The sequence below is a fragment of the Chaetodon trifascialis genome, chromosome 10 (genome assembly GCF_039877785.1).
Source record: "Chaetodon trifascialis isolate fChaTrf1 chromosome 10, fChaTrf1.hap1, whole genome shotgun sequence".
Taxonomy (NCBI): domain Eukaryota; kingdom Metazoa; phylum Chordata; class Actinopteri; order Chaetodontiformes; family Chaetodontidae; genus Chaetodon; species Chaetodon trifascialis.
The window spans coordinates 19,065,919-19,088,010 of NC_092065.1; the positions used below are offsets into that span (position 1 = coordinate 19,065,919).

The 22,092-nt window shown below is 41.5% G+C and overlaps 1 protein-coding gene across 1 annotated transcript in view; it reads left to right on the forward strand.

Annotated features, from left to right (window-relative positions):
• Positions 1–22,092, forward strand: part of LOC139337549 (anoctamin-1-like) — a 42,522-nt gene that overhangs the window by 14,642 nt on the left and 5,788 nt on the right. Inside the window, exons 6-18 of the mRNA XM_070972180.1 lie at positions 3,039–3,093; positions 3,377–3,425; positions 5,463–5,518; positions 5,772–5,813; positions 6,427–6,491; positions 7,664–7,798; positions 10,632–10,792; positions 11,000–11,082; positions 11,971–11,982; positions 14,580–14,654; positions 14,908–14,941; positions 15,563–15,627; positions 15,739–15,940. Coding sequence (XP_070828281.1) covers positions 3,039–3,093; positions 3,377–3,425; positions 5,463–5,518; positions 5,772–5,813; positions 6,427–6,491; positions 7,664–7,798; positions 10,632–10,792; positions 11,000–11,082; positions 11,971–11,982; positions 14,580–14,654; positions 14,908–14,941; positions 15,563–15,627; positions 15,739–15,940 — 1,034 coding nt within the window. The remainder of the gene's footprint in view (positions 1–3,038; positions 3,094–3,376; positions 3,426–5,462; positions 5,519–5,771; positions 5,814–6,426; positions 6,492–7,663; positions 7,799–10,631; positions 10,793–10,999; positions 11,083–11,970; positions 11,983–14,579; positions 14,655–14,907; positions 14,942–15,562; positions 15,628–15,738; positions 15,941–22,092) is intronic.

Here is a 22,092-nt window from a genome sequence, read left to right on the forward strand (position 1 = left end):
ACTATTCAGGCGTTGGAATCAGGGTTGTTTTATTAAAATGTCCAGGACACACGGACACAGGAAGAGGCCACGAGCCCCTCGGGACCAAGCTACTCCACAAGCTGTCTATTCATTTCAGCCACACAACAACGCAGATGGTCAGAGCATGTGGACACATCAGACAAACAGCTATTCATGTGTCCATAAGAGCACCATGAACAACAGCAGGAAGCACAGCTTCATCAGAGTAGACTGTTGCCTCCTAATGACATATTTCAAATAACACTGTCAACCTGGTACCGATGTGGTACCTTGTAAATGAACAATTTTGATTTCCATAATGTCAAAAATAATTACACTTTGTGATCCAGCAAAACATATTTCCACAGTTTAGATGACAATTCTGATCATTTCAGATGCTCATGGTGAATAAACAGAGAGGAGGAGAGAGGGACGCTCTTAGAGAAGAAGGTGGCTTTTCCAGGTTCGTTCATGCTGCGTCTGAAGACAAAGATCAGGCTCTTAATTCTAACTTGCTCATTTTGCCTTTGTCGATGGTGGAGCCTGTTTTGTTTTGTTTTTTTTGTTTTTTTTTAGTTCAGTTCCATGTTTATCCTTCATGCCTTTAGCTCAGAGGTCACTGGTTCTGTCTGTGCGGCTGCACCTACATAGATCGACTATTTCTGAAAGAATTTAGCTTCTCCTCGGTTTGCTCTTCATGAAGCTGTGCTGTGATCTTTTTGATCAATATAGGATGGCATCAAAACTTTGGAAGATTTGTCTCTGCAGATCAATGCGTGGACCTCCCTGCAGAGTCCTTAATGATAGAGATTTTTTTTTTTTAATTTCTTTTCATTTGATTTGCCAAGTATTTATGATATTTATTACTATGGTGGAAATTGGAGTTTGCTTTTTCATGCTGTTGTTGAAATTCAGATTTTCATAATTCCCTCTGTTTTTTTTCTGTTGGGTTACCTGCATTAATATTTTCAGGTCGTTTGATTTTTTCCTTGTCTTTCTTTCTTTCTTTCTTTCTTTCTTTCTTTAGAAATGAAGAATGAAATTACTTTTCCTCTTAATACTGCTTAGCTATTTTTCCACTGAAGCGTTGTTGATGACTGTGGAGAGTCAGTTATTTCTGGGAAGGATGCCCACTCTTTTGACTTACTGTCAAACTCAGGGTTTTTGAGGGGAGATGGTTTATGATCTTTGAGTCTGAAATACCACACATACTTACATGTCTGGTGAGGTCAGTGTGTGAATATGACTGGTGAGAAGAGTGAGTATTGTCTAGTAGTTACCATTGTATGCCAACCATCGGCAGGCTCACTTGAAATGTCAGTTCTACTGATGGTCGATGTGTTGAAGTCTCTTATATTATGATTGGGAAATCAACGCAATGCAACAGTTGGAAATGTTTCAGATGGATTGGATTGAATATAATTTTTTGTGTCTTCATGGTATTCCCGTGGATGCTGGTCGTTGAGTCCACGGTCTGTTCCTTTCAGCTGTCTGCTTTGTTGTGACACTTGAGTGCTGAATTTCGTAATGATCTGCTGTGTTCAGTTGTTGGTGTTCAATCCCATACGGTGTACCTAGTAGAATGAGGTGTTGTTAATTGCCTCTGTAGGTACTTTGAGGTGTTTGGTCATGAATTCCTCTACTGATCTTAGGAGTCATCTTGGAGTTTGCTTGGGGATGCCAGTGGAGAACTAAATTCCCTCACTGTGCATGCTTGTAATTCCAGAAAACCTTCTTTTATGGTTTTGTTTTGGGTGATAAGAGAGGTGAGCTGAATGTTCAAGTTTTAGCAGTGATTTGCTTTTCCTTTTGAGTGTGTCTGTTTACTGACTGAATTCTAGGCTTTGGCTCAGTGCCATGGAGGTTCGTCATAGAAGGATATGGGTCATTTTTAAGAGAAGAAGCTGCTTATCTGGCAGCGTGGTGAATTTGTTCTGCAGTTGATGTGTGGACACTTTCCATGAAAGTCATGCCTTAACATGTCTTAGATATAACTCTTCACCTTTGCCTTCATTTAGTATGCAATGATGTATGAATATGCAAATAGCCCCCTCCTCTATCTCGAACCACCCCTCTGCAACTTGAGCATTACACGTAACACACAAACAACGCTTGTGCTCCCAGGAAACCCTGAAAGAAAACCTCTCATGTGCCATGTGCACTTGAATTACTTAACCTTATGTTACTAACTTTACACTAGCGACTTATGAAGATGACCTTTGTCATGGCATGTTTTCCTCATGAACAGCCCCAAAGTCATGAGAGGTTTTCTGTCAGAATCATCGTAATGAACTTAGCCATCATCTAGTTCAGCAGCTCAGCTGTCTGACAAACTTCTACTGTTTGTTGTAAATTTCATTGTCAACATTCCCTGAGCCGTATAAAATGTCCTATCATGTCATGAATCTTTTGCCAGACTAATGTTGGCTAACGGTATCCTGCACACTGCAGGGTTGTTGTTCACAGTCAAGGGATAAAATATGAGGAAAGTAAACTTACTGGTTGACAGGCTTCAGTTTTGTGGCCAATTGGATCTATTTTTGTGTAAATTTTCCAAACAGCGCTCTGAGTTTTGAAGTTTGATTCTGGGATTTTCAGACCCCTTGTTAATACACGAAGGCTCACCATTTCTCCTTTTCCAACTTTGAAAAGCAGTGAACTTGACATGCATACGAAGCTGCACCAGGATTCTCCTCTGACACCCCTCATTTCACTGTAGTCCCACCCATAAAATGTTGGGAATGGCTCCTTTGGTATGTGACTTGAAATCTTTACTGTTTGAGACCTTTCATTGGTCCACTGCAGTTCCAAGGTGGAAATGCTCAGCCATGGGGTTGACTGCTTATTTCATTTATGATATCTTTTGTGGTAGCACCATGAAAAACAGCATATGGGCATGGTAACAAGGTTAAAAACTTCAAAACGGGACAATATTTTAAGTTCATTTCAAACGTGTCACTGTGGTAAATGTTACAGTTCTGAACTTCACAACAGAGCATAACAAATGTGTGTACTTTTGTTTTTGTGTGTTTTAACAGGTTTGACCTTTCAGACAAAGATTACTTCTTTGACAGCAAAACCAGGAGTTCAATAGTAAGCCCACTGAAGTTTGTCTGTGATGTATCCACCACAAGCAAACTGTCTATCAGTACATGACTGTGATTTACAGCGAACACATTGAGATCAATACAGCGTATATTACACCATGAAGCAAATGTTGAGCCGGCTTGTTGTCTGTCTAGTTTCGTTTGAATAGAAATTCTAAAAAATGATGTTGATTTCCAGAAACTTGAAGACTTTTTTGTTATGAATATTTTCCTCAGCAGCCTGGTGGATTAAATTAAGTTCTTCTGTCTGTTTTTTACTCCCTTTTAAGGTTTTTGAAGTACTAAAGAGAACAAAATGCAAGGCCAAGTACAGCATGGGTAAGTCTGGATCTCCATCTGTCTCACTGCTTGACAAAACAGCACTGCACAGATGAGTTCATTTTTTTTATTAAAAATCAGATTGTTCTTTCAGTGCTTCCTAATCATAATGCAGGTCTCCGATATCTGCTTGTCTTTGACAGACATGGGTAGAATATTAAAATCTTTCCACAGATAAAAGTACAATAACGCCCATAAACCAGCTCAAGAAAAAATAAAAATTACCTTTTGACAAATCCCAAATAAAAATATAAAAGTATCTGGTCAGTAAACTACTAAAAGTACAAGTTACTTTGTGTTTTGATAGTGTTTGGTGTGCGCAGGTCAGAGATCTTCACAAGTATTTTTGTACAAGTCCAAGTCAAGCTTCTCTGAGCTAGAGTCCAAACTAGATCTCAAGTCTTCGGTCAGGAGTGTGATTCCAGTGTCAGTGTCTCTTTTTGGAATAATAAGTGTTACATCTGCAGGGCATCAGGTTAGAAACAGCCACTGTGCAACATGGTTATTTCAAGGGACTGCACTTTGCTGAGCATGTTGATAATCTCTAATTTTGTTATTTCTGTTTAATACAATTATTGTACTTCTTTTTCTCATCTACCTGAGGGTATCAATATGATCACTTTAAAATGTGTTACTTAATATCTGCCTAGCCTACTGCAGTTGCCTGTACAGAGAAGGACACCCGTGCGTTACACGTTAAGCACAACAGGACTGTTTTATCATCCATATTTGTTCTCTCCCTGTGCTTCTCAAAAATGATTGTTTCATGAATAAATAACTAGTTGTAGCCGACTGAGTGAAATCCATGATCAGTTTCAACAGCGACTTTCTATTTAATGAATTAACCATCGAGCATTGCTGTAATACAAATAGAAAACAATGCAAATTAGAGAAAAGAAACTCATTTTAATTTCTGTCAAATGTAAGCCACGCTCTGTGCAACAAGAGTGCTAGAAACAATCCAGTCATCTCCAACAGATGTACTCATTTTAAAATATAAACTGCTTTTAAACAATCCCTCCGCTCATTCATTTGCACCTGGATGGATAAACAGCACTGCTGTGACAGATAGAGGTAAAAGCAGTTTAACAAGGCTTCAGCTCAGAGTGTGTTTTCATTCTGGATGGCAGTTTATGCAGCATAATGTAGCAGCAGGCTTGTATAATTGCCAACACCTGAATCAACCTAAACACCAAAAACTGCTCCATCCGACTGTGAGATTGCTGCACCTCGCTGCGCCTACACCACACATGTGGTACCGCCTATGTGTTTTATCAGAGGGCGGCACTCAGCTTTCACGCAGCTATGCACACGCATGGTGGATCAAGCCCACAGGATTTTGTGATTTGTCACATTGCGCTGTCATGTTTCACTTCTCCAGTGAACAACTAAAGAAAGTACATGGATTATATAATGTCGCCATCAGCTGTATGTCACAAACAAATCAAGGTTACATATAGTTACTGTCATTACTTCGACCTTACAATAATTAGTTGTTTGAAAGTCTTCATCAGTGTTTTATTCAGTCACACTCCACACACATGCATCCCCACTGCTTTAGATAAAAAGACAGCAGCTCATAGACACTATCTTTACATACTAAAACACTGAAGCGCAGGAAATGCCCTGAGATCATGATTCAGCATGGTTATATAGCTTTTAGCCAGTCGCTTGGCCCTTTGGATGGCATTATCAATCTATCCACCACTTTGGTCCATTGATGGAGCCAGGGGTCTCACTTATAAAATGTTTCTAGATTTGTACTTGAATTCAGTCTTCAGATCATTTCCAACAGCGTGCTTATGTTCAATTCATTAAAGATGCTTTAGCATAAAAAAACTTGCTTAAACAGGTTATATGAATCCCATTTTTAACAAACAAAGCCAAACACACAGCTCCAGTGAATGAGGTGAACAACCTGGTAGCCTCCTTATAAGTAACATAATTCACACTCTTCTGTGGTCACGCTCACTGATGTAGGGCATAACGATGTGGAACATTTACACCTTTGCCTCTGCGTTTGTTTTCTCTCGGCAGGTATCACCAGTCTCCTGGGTAGTGGTGTCTATACAGCAGCTTACCCTCTTCATGACGTGAGTACCTGGCACTAACAGATTATCATTACAGGTGGCTCTAGTCCCAAATCAGGTTTATGTGCTTGTGTTTTAAAGCTGTTAGTCACATTTTTGTCATCACTATAAGATGAGGTGAAAACAAATAATGCACATTAGTAAATTCCTGTAGCTCCACTTTTTCTTCACATTATTCCATCTCAGATGATTAAATCCTGGTTCACAATCTGCAGCTGTTATGTACAGAAGCCAGCTGTTGTCTTTTCTCTTTCAGGGTGATATTAATGAAGAGAGTGCAGAGCCCAATGACAGAAAGGTCAGAAAGTTATTTCTAAACAACAAACACGTTTTCTGTACATATTCAAATCTTCATGTATATTCTTCCTCTGTGCCAAGACACATTAATGAGCCACACCAGCCATTTTTAGAGTTATTGTAACTCACCAGAGGACCAAATGTTTATTAATCTGCTGCTGAAAATAATGCAGTATTTACAGCAGTGGAATAATACACAAAACAATTCAATATTTAGAGAATATTTCAAATGACATTAGATGAACGATTAGAGCCAGCAGTACAGTTTAGAGTTTGTGTGATTCAGCTTATAGACACTCAGGGCAGTGATGGATCTAAATGTCAGGGAGGCTCATCAAGCTTATTTGTGTTTGCCCTATAAACTGTACATCCAGGGGCAACAACTGTTCTGCTTCCAAAGGTGGGAGGTACACTCACACTTCACATCTGATGTTCAGCAGTACAGAGGAGAATATGTTATATGGTGTAGACGTGAAGTTACAGTCATTGTCAAGGAAACGGGCAACAACTCCACCCAACTATTATATTTAAGACAAATGCAGCAGTATAAATGCTAAAGGCATGATAAAACTGGATAAATTATATAACGACATACTGTTGATTATCTTCCTTAGCTTTTGTATGAGGAGTGGGCAAACTACAGTGTCTTCTACAAGTACCAGCCTATCGGACTTGTGCGGTAAGGACAGATTTCTTTAGGGAAATCATTTACTGCCAATCATTCTTGCATGCTAACAAGTCTGATATTGAAGTACTCCTGCTATTCATCAGGCAGGTCTTTTATTTTGAAGGACTATAGTTCTCGCTCATCGATTTGTACATGTTGTATTTTTATATGGTACATTGTTAAATAACGTTACGATTATTTGCCACAGTGTAATTCATAATTCTGCCACTAGATGGCACAGAATTCAGATATAGAGTGACCATACTTTTTGAAAATTTCAGCTAATAAGCAAATAGTGCACATAAGCAAATAATGCATTTGTGTTATTGTGGTAATGTGTTACTTATATTTATAGGTTTAGGTATTAGATTTATAGATGTGTAAATGTAGTCATTGCTGCCGAGACACAACCACAATTCAAGCCAGCACTTTTACAGAAGGCAGGTTGTGGTGAAGGCTGCTGTGTGGAGGAGTATTTCACTCAGAAAGGAAATTAGATAAAGAGATAAGTCCATCTTGTCGACACTCCTTATTGAGACCCAGCTTCATGAAATGAACTAGAAGACATAAAACCTTAGTCAATAGCATTGATTTGGTCACAGAGTTGTTTGATTCACAAGGCCAGAGACTTTCTACCACTTTATATCTGTATGTGTTACTGAAATAGTTGTCCACGAGATGCGTTAAGGCCAATGGAGGCGTTACATCGAGATGTGAAGTTAGGTCACCAGCAGACATGTTAAGCTACTAAGTACTTTCCTGCTTCTAGTGGCTGGGCAAGAGTGAGAGAGACTGGATACGTCCAGAGGGACATGTTCTCCCTTCTCTCCTTTTCATTACATTACATCCCCATGTCAGCATGTTGGCACCATTGTGTCCTGTTCACACGGATCGCCTATCATCACCTGCTTTAAAGCTGCTTTGTAGCTACCTTGAGCCTATCACCTGTATTCCTATGACAATCAATAACTGTTGTAATTAGGTAAGTTTGAGTACTGCTTGATGTTCTGTCAGATTGTAAAAATAGATAACCCTACATTCACACTTTTTCCTGAGAGTGACTGAAGGGATGAGGAGGGAGGAGACAGAGCTGAGGGAGAAACAGTGGAAACAGACACAGGAATAGAGCAAAGATGTTTTGTCTGACTAATGAGAATGATTTGCATCTTTTACGTGTCGTTTAGGAAGTACTTTGGCGAGAAGATTGGTCTGTACTTTGCCTGGTTGGGTCTGTATACCCAGATGCTGATTCCTGCATCTCTTGTGGGGGTCATTGTCTTTCTGTATGGATGTGCAACAGTCGATGACAACATACCAAGGTAAAAAAACAAAACAAAACACATGTGTATACATACATGCACATTGTTTAGTAAGCAGAAAGTGAAGCAAAGTCAGTGAGTTATTCTAACTGGACAACTCGATTGTCGGCCTGTTGAAGTTTTTAACCACTCATTCTGTGCTGCTGTCGGTCACTGCAATTGTCAGACAGGTTGTAAACAGACGCTGAAGCAAATGGCTTAAAGGAACATTTCAACATTTTGGAAAATGTTCTTATTAGCATGAGAGCACGGCTGGACTTGGACAAAAACTCTGCCAAAATGCTTTTGGACCAAACCGGCCCCCACAATGGTCCAACATCAGCCCCCAGTACACCCTCCTTTGGGTCCCCTTAGATATGTGTACTGTACTGTTAGCTAACCGTTAGCCAAGTAGGAAGTGCCGTGGACAAGTGAACCAGTGCAAGGGGACCAGTGTGCTGACTCACTCTGGACTTACTCCCTGGGGATCAGAGGTAGCAGTGGAGTACATAATATCCATTGTACTTTATATCCATAATATTTTAGCAATGTGGAGCTGCAAATGTAACCTCTTACACAGCCACAGGGTCCCAACTTGTTTTTAATTGTTTAATTGGACATGATAAAAAACATAACAGTGCAAGCCAGTTTTAAAGATTCGTGCGCTCAACCTTAAGTTTAATAGCTGAGATTTTTTAGGATAACACCTCTACGAAGGTTTGGTGTTTGTTTTAGCCTGAAGATGCTGCAGGAATATGGGGCTCTGTACGTAACACACAAAAAAGAATAAAGGGGGGTTGATGAATGAGCTGAGAGACTAGACTCTTCCTCCTCCACCTGCCTCTCATCATCCACAGGATATTATGACACATGCTGCTGGCTCACATTTGCACTCAATGCAGACACACACCACACACGCTTAGCACAAGTGTTAATATCAGAGTCTCACCCTGACCCATAACCACACAGTAAGACAAACCAGACCCCCAGTCTGTCTGGTTCTGAATGGTCCCAGTCTGCCCAGCACTGTGCAGCTTCAGGACGTTGACAGCTTCAATGAGACTACCTGATAGAAATCATTCAAACAGCAGATATAAAGGGTTGTTATAACCACTGTATTAAAAAGATTTAAAAGTTTTTTTCATACTGAAAGTGTTGCTGTGGCAATCATTTATCTGCCTAATCTATGTCATTCCAAAATAGATCTATTTATGCTTTCACTGTGTTGTTTCTGTGCATTGTGATTTATGATATGAATGTGGCTTTTGATAGACAATACATTAAACTGGGGTGCAAGCATTTTATTTTACATTACAATTGTAAAGCATTTGCACACAGTTTCCCCGCTGAAGTCAGCGGTGAACTTAAGGTGTGCAGATAGAAAACTCTCAAGGAGAAACAGATCTGTTTGCACTCTATCTTTCCAAGATGAGGAATCACTGAGGAAATGGACTGCACTTCTACGATAACATAAACAGGAGTAATAGAGGAAATGAAAAGGAGAGGACATCCTGTGGATCTGCGTAAACTGGAGCAAAGCAGGCAAGGATCCTGCTGAAATAGTTTAAAGGCTCAGACATTTTTCCAGCGACAGACAATTTTACACACACACACACACACACACACACTCCTTCAGCTGTCACTCTTAATGGGTAGGCTCACATGCCTCCACCTAATCTAACTGTATTTGATCGATCCATTTCGCTTTGTATCCGATCATTCAGTGACTCCGATCAACCTGGTAAACCAAAAAGGAAAAATAGGTCAGAGTTTTGCTTTTATAGTTTTTGTGGACATGAAAAATGGAAAATAATAACGTGATTTAACACCTGACATCCGAAGTGTCACTTTATGTCGTCACTATAGACAGTGGGAAGAAATAGGTAGATGGCATTCAACATAACTCCAACTGCAGAAAGCCAAAAGATTTAGAGCCCGTTACAAACACTGCCATGATTCTGATAATCAAGGTCACTTCTAGGACAGAAGAATCAGCTAGGAGAGAGTTCACTGTCCTCTTGCCCTCTTCCTTCTACTCTTGCTGAGCCCAGCTCAGTGTTTCTCCGTTGGGCTTTAGCAGGATCCAGCTGGAGCTCAGCTGGACCTCCATGCACCATAGAACACGCCGAAGGCCGGCAGCCAGCCAACCCTGTGAAAGCTGTGCGTGCCTCTCCTCATGACAACTAAGGGCAGCGATTTGCATTTAGTATTGGCAGGTCTATGCTGCCCTCTGCTGAACAACTCTGAAATCCAGTGCAGTGAAATGAACTTTCATGTGCATGGAAAATCAAAGTCACAGTGAAAAACAAGTAATTCAGTAATTACAGACAAGAAGCTAAATCATTTTCTTTGAATGCATAGATAAAAAGGAAATGTATACAACAAAGAGTGTAACTATATTTTTTTTAATTTAAGGAGCGACTGATGTGATTATAAAGAGTAAACTTTACTTATTTTCTTATTGGCTGAGAGGTGGACACCTGTAGGCTGACTCCATCACCTGCTGAAGGAAAAAGGGCCATAGCTTGTAGTATGTTTGAAGCTCTCTCTCTCTCTGTGTGTGTGTGTGTGTGTGTGTGTGTGTGTGTGTGTGTGTGTGTATGTATTACTCACATTGTGGAGACATTGATATGCTCACACGGCCACATTGTGACAGGCTTGCCTTCCTTATGAGGACAAATTGTAAGTCTCCATAATGTGAACTATTCAGTTTTAGACTTGGGTTAAGGTTAGGATAAGGGTTAGCGAAGCAGTGCTTATGGTTGTGGTTAGCATAAGTCTCCAGGAGATGAATGTAAGTCTTCGTAATGTCCTCAAAAGTGACGATGATGTTTGTGTATGTGTTGTTTTCCAGCATGGAGATCTGCCACCCAAGGAACAACATCACCATGTGTCCCCTGTGTGACCGAGTGTGCAGCTACTGGAAACTTAGTACTGCCTGTGGAACCGCCCGGGCCAGTCACCTGTTCGACAACCCTGCCACTGTTTTCTTCTCTATATTCATGGCTCTGTGGGGTGAGTGAACACACGACAGATCAGTCACTCAAAAAAAAAAAAAAAAGGTAGAGATGGGGAAGAATTTATTGTGGTCTTGTTTCCTTCCATTTGTGGTGAAAGGGTGGATCTGAAGGACGGGGGTGAATGTTATTTACCTACACAAACAGTCTTCACCTATATCATCCAACCATGCACCTGAACACTACCAATCTCTCTCATTCAAAGCTGCCATGTTCATGGAGCATTGGAAGAGGAGGCAGATGAGACTGAACTATGAATGGGACTTGACTGGGTTTGAAGATGAGGAGGTGAGTGGTGCCCAAATAACAAACAGCGCTAAGTCAACACCAAGAATGAGTAGATGAGTCATCAAAACACAGAAAAAGAAGAGGCGAGCTACACTTGTATGAAGAAACCAGTCGACTGTACTGTTCGTATATTGTGCAACATGTCACAGAAGTTGGCTCAAATTCAAAGCTGGTTCAAACCTAATGGAATGATTTGTAGATCATTTTCAGCCTATACTCAATTGAATACAATATGAAGACAATATATTTTATGTTCAAAGTGAGGGGACTGACAGGGATTTTCCACTTCTTCAGGGGGTCAGAACCTCCGAAGCACCTCACAAGCCTGAATGCAGCATCTACTGTATATATCTATGATAGCAAACAGTGTAGGAAACAGGGTAATGTTGAGAGCACGAGCTCCACTGTGCTGTATTTGCTGTTTCAGTGCTTTCAGTGGTCCCAGCCACGGGGTGTTTATAACGGACTGCTGGTGGAGTCATTTTAAAATTCACTCTGTTTCCCCCCCAAATGAATTTAATTAACCTGGGGCGATGTGTCTAACTTGTCTGACTGCTCGTCTTTCTTGTATAAGTGCATAAGTGCAGCAAAAGAGCCTGTGGTGTGGATTTGCACTAGAAAAGTATCCTGTCAAACCTTAAAAACAAATATGAAACCAGGTCCCTGAACTAAACATGATCGAGTGCAGGAAATGTTTTCTGATACTTTTCTTTTTGATCCTTTTTTCAGTATTAAGAGAAATACTAAAATCCTCTTCAGAGGATTTAGTGAATTGAATGTAATAAGTTGTGTGAACTTGATCCTGGCTGTTTTGACTAACTCTACCAACCCCTTCACCTCTTTGTCCACCCTCCTCTCCCTCTTTCTCTCTGCGTTTATTTTTCACAGGAAGCTCTCAAGGTTTGGATGAATTCCTATTACTCAATAAACTCCTCTCTTTTCTCTTTGTAGTCTTTCTGCTGCTGCCAGCCTCTGATCATAACACATCATGCAAGACTGGTGTGTTACTGTAGTCTTTGTTCTGTTTAGATGGTGCACAAGAAAGTTGAGGTCATCTTCCATCAGTATGGCTCATAGTTGTTAGGGTATTTTTTTTGCAGCATTAAAACTCATAAATATGCACACACATTCACTTTAAGTCAGAATTATGAGGCCATTCTCATGCATGGCTCTGGTTTGTGCTATAAACGGCCATAATCAGCTGCTTGTAAGTATAACCTGTCCTATGACAGATTTTATAGGAAGGGCTTCATAATAAACACTGTAAATATAGCTATAAATAACAAAATGGGCAAACAGGAAGGAACACAATCATTGTTAAATAAATGTTTAACATTGAGATTCTGTCCCTCACCTTATTTTCCCACCTGCACCATATTACTATTATCACTGTCAGATTGCTCTAGAAAACCATGTGTATACTGGTATGAAGTATCTATGAGGTCAACACATTCCCACCACATATTTTCTATAAACACCAGTTCATATGGGAAATGGGTATGCATGGTTTTGGTGCTTATGCATTGTTTATATATCAGACTCCTTGATGGGGCATTATGAAATCTTGTAATGACGAGTTTTTATGGAAACTTAAAATACAACCACTGAAATAATAATATGCAAGTGGTTTTTACCATTATCTCACTTCACTTGCAGGATAATATCTCCAAATGTAAAACAGAGGACACACGAGTGAAACCATGCATGCACACACCCATTTACTACAATGTCAAAACTGAAATTTACACAGTATCACACAGATGAGAACAAAGGGCCTCATGTTTGCTTCATATCAATATCACTTCACAAGCTTTAACACTCTTGCTTCTTCTTCTTCTTCAGTCACACTGAATGGAGCCTGGGATGGATGCAGGAAAACCATATACTGTCTATAGGAGATGGAATAAATAAGGCAATGAGGATAACCTTAAAAAACATCTCTGCCCAATACAACAACACATAAACTACAGCCTCAGAAGCTGCCACAGGGTGGACTCATCACACACCCTTTAAAACATGCCAGATATATTGTTTGATGTGCTAGTCATAACACTTTTTTCAAGAAATGAACATGATGAAGTTTCATTACATGGTTAGTTACGGAAAAATCCCACTCCCACGTTCCACAAACTACAGCTACGATAACTTCTGTCAGCCTTTACAAGATATTTCCTCTCTTTAAGTGCTGTGATTATTTCCTGACCTTTCACCTTAAGCATTTCCTTCTCTTGTACAACAGTGTGTTCACTTCATTGTCTTACAAAATATTTCTTTTCAAATCTATTTTATATGAATACACTGGTGAGTATGACTGGAATCTATTGTTGTTGGTGCTCATTTGAAGACACGTCCACCTATTCTGCATCCCTGAAGCTGTCAGAGTAAACCTTGTAGAGGGAGGAAAGGTTAATGGGGGTGTGTAGAGGAGGAAAGGGTTGGTGGGCCGAGCAGATTACCTAAGGTCCAAACCCCTGACACAACTTGGAAAGTGCACTGTGTCGGGGTAGCCATTGATGACAAGGCCATCCCTGAATAGGGCTTTAAATAGCTGGTTTAGTGCGCAGGTGTTCGTGTACCTGGGCTGAGATGCTCTCCTGTGGTGCACTCTGCCAAGATCTGCTGCATCCTTAGACTACAAGGCCTGCAGAGTCTGAGTCTGTGCTAAAACTGTTCTCAACTAGAAAGCTCAGGCCTCCACCAAGGCCAATAGTCCTCTCTTCTTTGATATGGAAATCTCAAGTCTTAATCTTTAAGTCTCAAGTAAGGCCCAAGTTACTGATGTGGTAAAGTCATTGTTCAGGGGAAGCCAGTCGTGCTGATTCAGCATTTACACTACTGTTCTTCTAAGCTTTATAGTTTTGGCTCATTCTGTTTCTGTACGTTTCTCAGTTGGCTGCTACTTCTGCATACTTTCAGCCACAGAAACCGTGCAAAAATCAAACCGCTCCTTATTAAAGACGTGTGACTGTATAACACTTTTTCTACCCTTACATGTTTTAAAACACTAAGCTTTTTCCCACATTTTTTTTTTTTACAATGCAAGTAAATCTTCAAATCCTCTTCAACCCACTCCACTTTGATATATTACCAGTTCTGCATACTTTAAGCTACAGAACACACTTGCCATCTCAAGATATGGGATGCAGCCAGTATCATTATCATCACAAAAAACTCTGGACTCGTCATAAAGCGGCTGCTTGTTTTTCCTTGTTTTAATGACTGATGTTGACTGATGGGTGTCTCAGTGTTGCAGGGGTGCTAATATCATTCCTGCTGATGGAGGACGATGCATCCACTCCATTTTCTTGAACATTGTTGGCTTGGTCTGTTTTCTTGTAGATCACATCTGTATTATGTAATTAGTGTATTTCATTTAAATGCCTTATGATAACAACTCTTGGACAGAGCACACTAACTGTAACTGCATTTTAATTGAACTTGTCTTTAATGTGTTTCACTGTGTTTGTCTGTTGTTTCTGTTCATGTCACCATCACAGGACCATCCCAGGGCTGAATATGAATTTAGGGTCATGCAGAAGTCTCTGAGCAAAGATCACAAATCACAGCACAAGGTAATTATATGGTAGGCTCTAAATATTTGCATCTTTCGCTTGTATGTGTTCATTCATATTGTTGTTTTCGAGCACTTATTTCAAATCCTTTCAGTGACTTATCACCATATTTCGCCTTGTGTTTCAAACGGAGAGAGTGTCTCTGTGTCTGTATGCTTCCTCATGTGGCAGTGTGTTGTTTATGGCCTTAGTTACTGAGCTGTATATATCTGAGCAGCTGGGATAGGCTCCATCCCCTCATGACCCTGTAAAGGCTAGTTTTTCTAGAAACAAACAAACAAAAAAAAGTTAAATGATCAACTGAGAAAGTGCCAAATAGCACTGTCCAAAGCCTCCATCTGTCCCAACAAAGACTCGTAAACATAGATTTGTTTGAGGATAGTTTGAATATCACATTAGTCAGTTTAATGCACACCTTTCAACCAACCATGAACCTGTATTTTCTGCATTCTTTGCTGCTATGGCATAAAAGATATTTGCATTACAATTACAAACCAGACAAATAAAAGAACCAACACAGTACTGAAGATATGTTAATGTACACAGATAGCTGGGCTACAGTTCACGTCTCCTCAGTGTCTTGGCTATCTTCACTCTCTTTTTAGAGGACAGCATGTCTCTCTCCATAGTTTTGTAGTTGTCACAATGGATGATGGGAATTAAATTGTTGAGGCTGAAAAATATTCACTCAATATTCACACTTTACTTTAAGAAAGGAGATGAGTTTTTGGTGTGATTCATAATTGGGAAGAAGAGTAAGATTCAGCAAAATTGTCTTTTCTCTGCCCTTAGAGTCCTTACTCTGCTCAGTACTTCAGTCGTACGTCAGTGTTTTCTCAGTTACGATGCACTTTACAGAATGTGCTTGATGTGGTGAACACAGTATGTTTTTATCCATTTGTAGGTAGAGAAGCTTTCGTGTCGAGATCGCCTCCCTGCCTACATGACCAACCTCGTCATGATGCTGTTAATGGTAAGATAAACTGCACATACTGTACGTCACCTCTGATGTCCAGAAAGGCTGTGGAGTTGTTATTTCTTTTTCACAGTCTGTCTGTAATCCTGCAAACCTTTTCATTGTCAGATTGGTGTTACATTTGCCATTGTGTTTGGTGTGATCCTCTACCGGATCTCCACCAAAGCCGCTCTTCATATGAGCACCAATCCAATCACACGGAATCATGTACAGCTGACGGTGAAAACCACTGCAGCCATCATCAACCTGGTGGTCATCCTCATATTGGACGAGGTGTACGGAGCTGTGGCGCGGTGGCTCACTGTGCTAGGTAAGCCAAGTCAGGTGAGGTGGCTCAGGCAGTTAATTAGGCCTATGGGTCACACATCTATGATAGTAGTGGAAAGTGTGTTAGTGTCTCTTGTTCTACTTTGTGGCTGTGACAGTGTGAATGACAAAATAATCCATAGACAGTACAGAAATGAAAAAAGAAACCATCCACTACTACCATCCGCTATAAACACCCCCCTTTGCTCATGTGATCTCTTCCATGTTATAATTTTACAAAGCAGTGGAAAAGAGCGTGTGGCAAACACGGTTTGTTATCGGGGCCAATCCGAGTGTATGTAGCGCCAGATTTAGACCAAAGGGTCCACTCTTGAGAGCTGGACAGTGTTTGGAAAACTGACACATCAGCAAAGGGGTTAACTCCGGAAAAAAAAAAGTCAAATGTAGATGACACAAAACAGTGAGCAGTGAAGAGATGAGCATACACAGCTGCTGCTTTCACAGCTGCATCCGCTGCAGCATTTCCTGTGTTTAGAAGTGCTTATGTGACCTTTACATTGGATAACAGAGATCAGCAGCAATTTCCCCTCCCAGCCAGAGGCCAGCCAGCTACCAGTCGCAGGGAGTCCAGGGAGTTTGCTTTTGATAATTATCAACAAAAATGATGACCTAATTTTTACTTTACATGCGCTGGAACAGAGACAGAGCTGCAGGAGCAGAGATACTCATCATATGTGTCACATATGCAGATACAAACATAATAATCACTGTGAAATACTCATACGATACTGATTTGACTGTTGGCCGCTTCAGGCTATGTTCCCACCAAACGCCTCAAATCGCGCCTCAAATGAAATCGCGTTGCGCCAGACGCTCCAGTTTTGACGCTGGCACAAAAATCCCTTGCGGCGTCATCGCGTCGCGCGACAAGCCCGCCCAACAACAACATTTCTTCCGCCATTTCATTCTCTCGTCACCACGTCCGTACGCACGTCGATGACGATCTCAACGCTGATAGGCTGTCGCGGCGCGTCTTCACGCGAATCCGCCGCAAAAGTTCAATAATTTCAACTCGAGCGATGAAGCGATGGCGCGATGGGGCGACGCGATGAGAGCGATTTTCTCGGCCAACGCGTCCATCGCGCCGCGCAATCGCGGCCATCGCGTCGCCCGGCAAAATGACGCTTCACATTGCGTCTTTGCATTGACTTTGTATGTAATCTTGCGGCGCGATCTTGTTTCATCGCGTTTGGTGGGAACGTAGCCTCATGCTCATACCAGCATGAGCAGCGGGAGAGTTGCGCCAGTCCTGCGTGGCTACTGCCGCGCGTCATCTGGAGATTCCAGGGCTGGCCTATGTTTTCTGCAACAGGCGCGCGGCTCTCGGCAAAAATAGACCAGGAAGCGGCCAGTAGACAGTCATATTAGTATTGGTTGAATATGCGCTAATTTTTGCGATCGCAAGATTTCCTGGTCGGACTGATAATATACATTTTGATGCATGAGGGAGGTGGGAAAGTTGGCTTATCCATAAATGTAATTAAGTGTAATGGAAACATTTAGTGAAGTCTATAAAGTATCCAGCGACACAATATTAATATCTGGCACAAATTGATTTTTAATTACTGGGGGTACGCGCTCCCCTCAGCCCTCCACCTATTTTACTGGCCATAGCTAGTCTGTGGGACAGTGGGGACTGGGAGCCTGACTGGCTGGCGACCATCCATTGAGTTAGAACAAAGGATACACTGTAATGCAAATAATGACTTTTCAGCCAACAACGCGGCCGGCTCGACACTACACATGCCTGACAGTGACAGACAGGAGAACATCATGACGCCCCTGGTGATGATTCGCGATGTGTCAGTGAAACTACAGGTTTACTCAGCTCTGAAATGTGCCGGGAGTTAATCGCTTCAAATGCACAAATGCAGTGAAGTTCACAAACCACCAACAGTTTATAGAATAGGATGGACTGTCTATCAGTGGCCATTAGAGCAGCTCTCTAATAATTAAAATAGGTGTCACACTGTGCGGAAGAGCTTAATAAGTTAACAAGAGATTTGGCCAGGACAGCTGAAATGTAAACTTCTGTGATGCAAAACTGTGTTTGCTTCTGATGTCTAAGTGTGAAGCGTTTTAAATCATGTGCATCTTCTTTGTACTCAGAAGCACATCAAGAATGCATTTTTTCACACCGGAAATGATGAAAAATCAACAAAATATCACAGCCTAGAGAAGGATCACAAACTTTTCAATGTCTAATGTCAATTTACTAATCGCCTTTATATTTATTTATTTACGTGCATAACGTGCTGTCTGCCACCAGCTTTGTGTGGAAATACTTCAAAATATGAAACAATTGGATTTATACTTTATCCAAAATCGGGGTGAAATATTGCATGCCACGGATTAGATAGATACAGAAATCATCATCTGAAAAATACTCATGATACTGATTTCACTGTTTATTGGCCGTTTTCATGTGTGCGTGTTAACTGATTGGCCAATAAAAACAAGTAGATTGGCCCATCTACATCGGCCCATTGGCCCTTTATGCCCCACAACATTGTTTTTTTCATTGGTCTGATTGGCCCATTAGGATTATTCATGATTGAATGTAGGTGTCGTGCGGGGGATGAGGCTCGCTGGCTGCGGAGGGAGAGTTGATGTTGTAGTAAGAACCTGTCTGCCTGGTCTAACATGATGAAGTCATGTTGAACATTTCCGTTTCCCAAAAAAACATTTATTTGAGGTGCAGCGGCACAATATTAATATCAAACACGCGTGCACAACGCCTTAATGTAAAATCTTCCTCACTAGCATTTTATTTATTCACTTATTTTTATGTATTTAAACCAGATAATAGAAATTGCACTGATAAATTCATCATAAAAATATCGAGAAAGTATTATCATCCTGTCTGCTAAAACATGTGTTTAAAATTTGGTAGCTATGTGTTCTTTAACATACTGTAAAAAATCACACACACACACACACACACACACACACACACACACACACACACACACACACACACACACACACACACACACACACACACACACACACAGTGAAGATTCTTTTGTGCATTTTATTCAGGTGCAACATGGAACCATACGGCACACAATTAAGTGCCTTAATCTTTTTTTTTTCTTTTTCATTTTCCACTATGTCCTCCTTGGTTCTTCACCACCAGTCTCACTACCTTGTTGAGGCCTGTAACGAGTCTGTTGCAGGTATCCTGGGCCAACCTTGTTTCCCAAAATACATGGATGGCTTGGACGAGCTCCTGCTTTGTGCCGGACTTTGCCTCCTTGCGAATATAGTCTTTCAGCATGTGCCAGACGAGCGCAATAGGATTCAAATCTGGCGACTCTGGCGGAGTTCTCACCCAGTTGATTCCCATTGACTCAGTGAATGCTGAAGAGGCGGTGTGCCTCGGGTCATTATCCTGGAAGAAGCGGTGATTGGCGCCAAAGTGTCCCCTGATGTATGGAGCTGCAAATTCTGCGATGATATTGTTCTGAAAATAGTGTCTGTCCATTATTCCATCAAAAATGACTAACGGACCTACACCATGTCTTGAAATCATCCCCCAGACGTGAACCTTCAAAGGATGTTTGGGCGTAGGCTTTGCAACAAAGTGGCCCTTTCTGTTAAAACTGCGCCTGGCACAGTGTTCCAGAGCAACAGTTGTTTCGTCCGTGAACAGCACATCATGCCATGTCTCACCAAACTCCAGCCACTGCAGTGCCTGCCTCAGTCGTGCTTCTTTGTTGCGGTCCTTTATCATTGGAGAGAAGCGGGTTTTTCCATATTTCCACCCAAGTTGTCTGCGGGCGCAGCGTATCGTAGTCAGGCTCAGTTGCACATCAAAATCTGCCTCAATTTTCCTCTTTAAATCTCGGGAGGTCATCTCATCGTTCGCCTTTGTCGCCTCATCAATGGCAGTGATGATATCACTGTGGAGGATAAAACCATAAGACACTGTAAGCAAACAATCAAAAACTGACCTGCATTTCACATTGTTGATGCTCGATTTTATAATGTAGACAACAACAGTTCATAACGTGGCTAAGAAAATGCTTACGGGTGCAGTTTCCTCGGGCGTGGGCGACCAGGCTGCTTCTCCTTGAAGTGATTACGCACGGTTCTCAGCGTAACATCGATGCCCAGACTTGCCAGATGTTGTTTAATCGTCTGTGTTGAGTTTCCCTTTTCTCGCAATAGTCGAATCTGCTCCGACATCTCTTTGATGATGATACGCGGCATCTCTGCTGTACTGAACTTTGTGTTCTACAGTTGATTTGTAATAGATGATGAGTGTGTCCCAACCGTATTTAAAGGCTGTGTCCCAACAAACCTCTGTGATTGGTTAATGTACTGTAAGCTCCGACTCAAGCAGCCAATAGGATTCAGAGAGGACAGAGAGGACCCGAAGCCGCTGGCAGCGTCTGCCACCCCTGCCTGCTCCAGCCGCCCCTCCCCTATCCAGGCAACACCGATGCCAGCCCCCCAGAGAGATGTCTCCCTACGGACCCTATCAGCGGAGCGTGAGGAGATGTTCTACAGGGACTCCTTCGTGCGCGGCGAGCACCGGCCCGAGATTTATGCAGCCAGTCTGTTCATGGCACTCACGCCATTTGGGGTCTATGGGAGCTGGGTGAAGAGGGCGAACTGGTCTGGGACGAATGGAAAAGTCGCCCTTCCTGAAAATCTTAAGGAGCAGATTCATGGCTGCGTGGCTCAACGATTCCCGGTGCTGTCAGGGGAACACTGGCACAAAATCAGAAGCCGTATAAATGAGAGACTGAGAAGCCCCCGCAAGCTGGACCAGGAGACCGCACGCCTTGGCTTTTGCCGACGTCAATCTTGTATAATTATTGTGTAAATATTGTATAATAAATGTCTGCATGGTGACTTTTGTTGTGTCTTCCTTTGTTTCGTTATGTAAAGATGCAATATCAAAAGTAAAATTTTGTGCATTCGTTGGCAGATAACCTGTCAACATTTTTTCCGCAACAGGCGCGCGGCTCTTGGCAAAAATAGACCAGGAAACTGCAAGTAGGCAGTCATATTAGTATTGGTGTGTTAATTTTTGCAATGGCAAGATAGCGATTTCCTGGAGGGACTGATAATACACATTTTGATGCTTGAGCTTAACACTAGAACCGCTGACGTAAAAAATGCATTCTTGGTGCGCTTCTGAGCACTATGTTTTCCCGCGACTATAACTTTTTTTAATAGTTACTGTTTATATTCATTGCGTGAACAGTCTGAAAAAAGAGACAGAGACACAGAGAGGAGGACACAGACAGTCACACAGACAGAGTGATGAAAAAGATCAGTGATAATTAACTACTGCTCCGCAGCCGCCTGTGAAGGCGAACGAAATCTGGAACCTTTCAGCTCAATGACATGACTTTGAAAGCACCAAGTGACTTGTTTTAACGAATTTCGTTAGATTAAAATATGTAGAACTGTAAAATATCACTTCCATGAGGCTGTTCAGTCAGACATTAACAGATCACAGGCTGAAATTGGCATTTCATCCTCCCGTCCCTCCCTCTTCAGCGCACTGTAAATGATTTCTGTCCAGTAATATACTGTACACACACATACAGGACTCTGCGTATTGCTGGTCGCCGCATCAAATGGCGACCCGCAAATCTAAAATGCGCTACAAACAGGAAACCCACCAACTGAAAAGCAGAGTGGCTCCGCGAATCAGGCAGAGTATTAAACATTTAACTGTTTAGCAGTTCAGAGTGCTAGAAGAACGCGACGCACAACCTCTGTTATGCGTGATTAATTTTCTGGGCACAAATCACTATCACTACACTGTAGTTAGGGATTCAGTGTCTACAATATGACATCATTCTTAGAAAATCAATCATTTTTTTATTTGTTGTTGGTTTGGGGAATTAGAATAACCTTGGGGGCATCAGGTCCATGTGTCTCTCTTACCAAAAGAGTCATCAAAAGAGAATACAAACCAGTACTGACTTTTTGGGTCAACAGGAACAGAAAAGAGCCCGTTTGCCAAACAAATGACGGAAAAATGTATGGCGTTTGATGGAATTAATGACAGAATGGGGTGTGGATTTCTAGCAGCATTTACTGCTTGCAAATCTTGAACAAACCACCTTTGTGTGGGCCTGTCAATGTCACAAATTTTCTTCACTGGAAAAA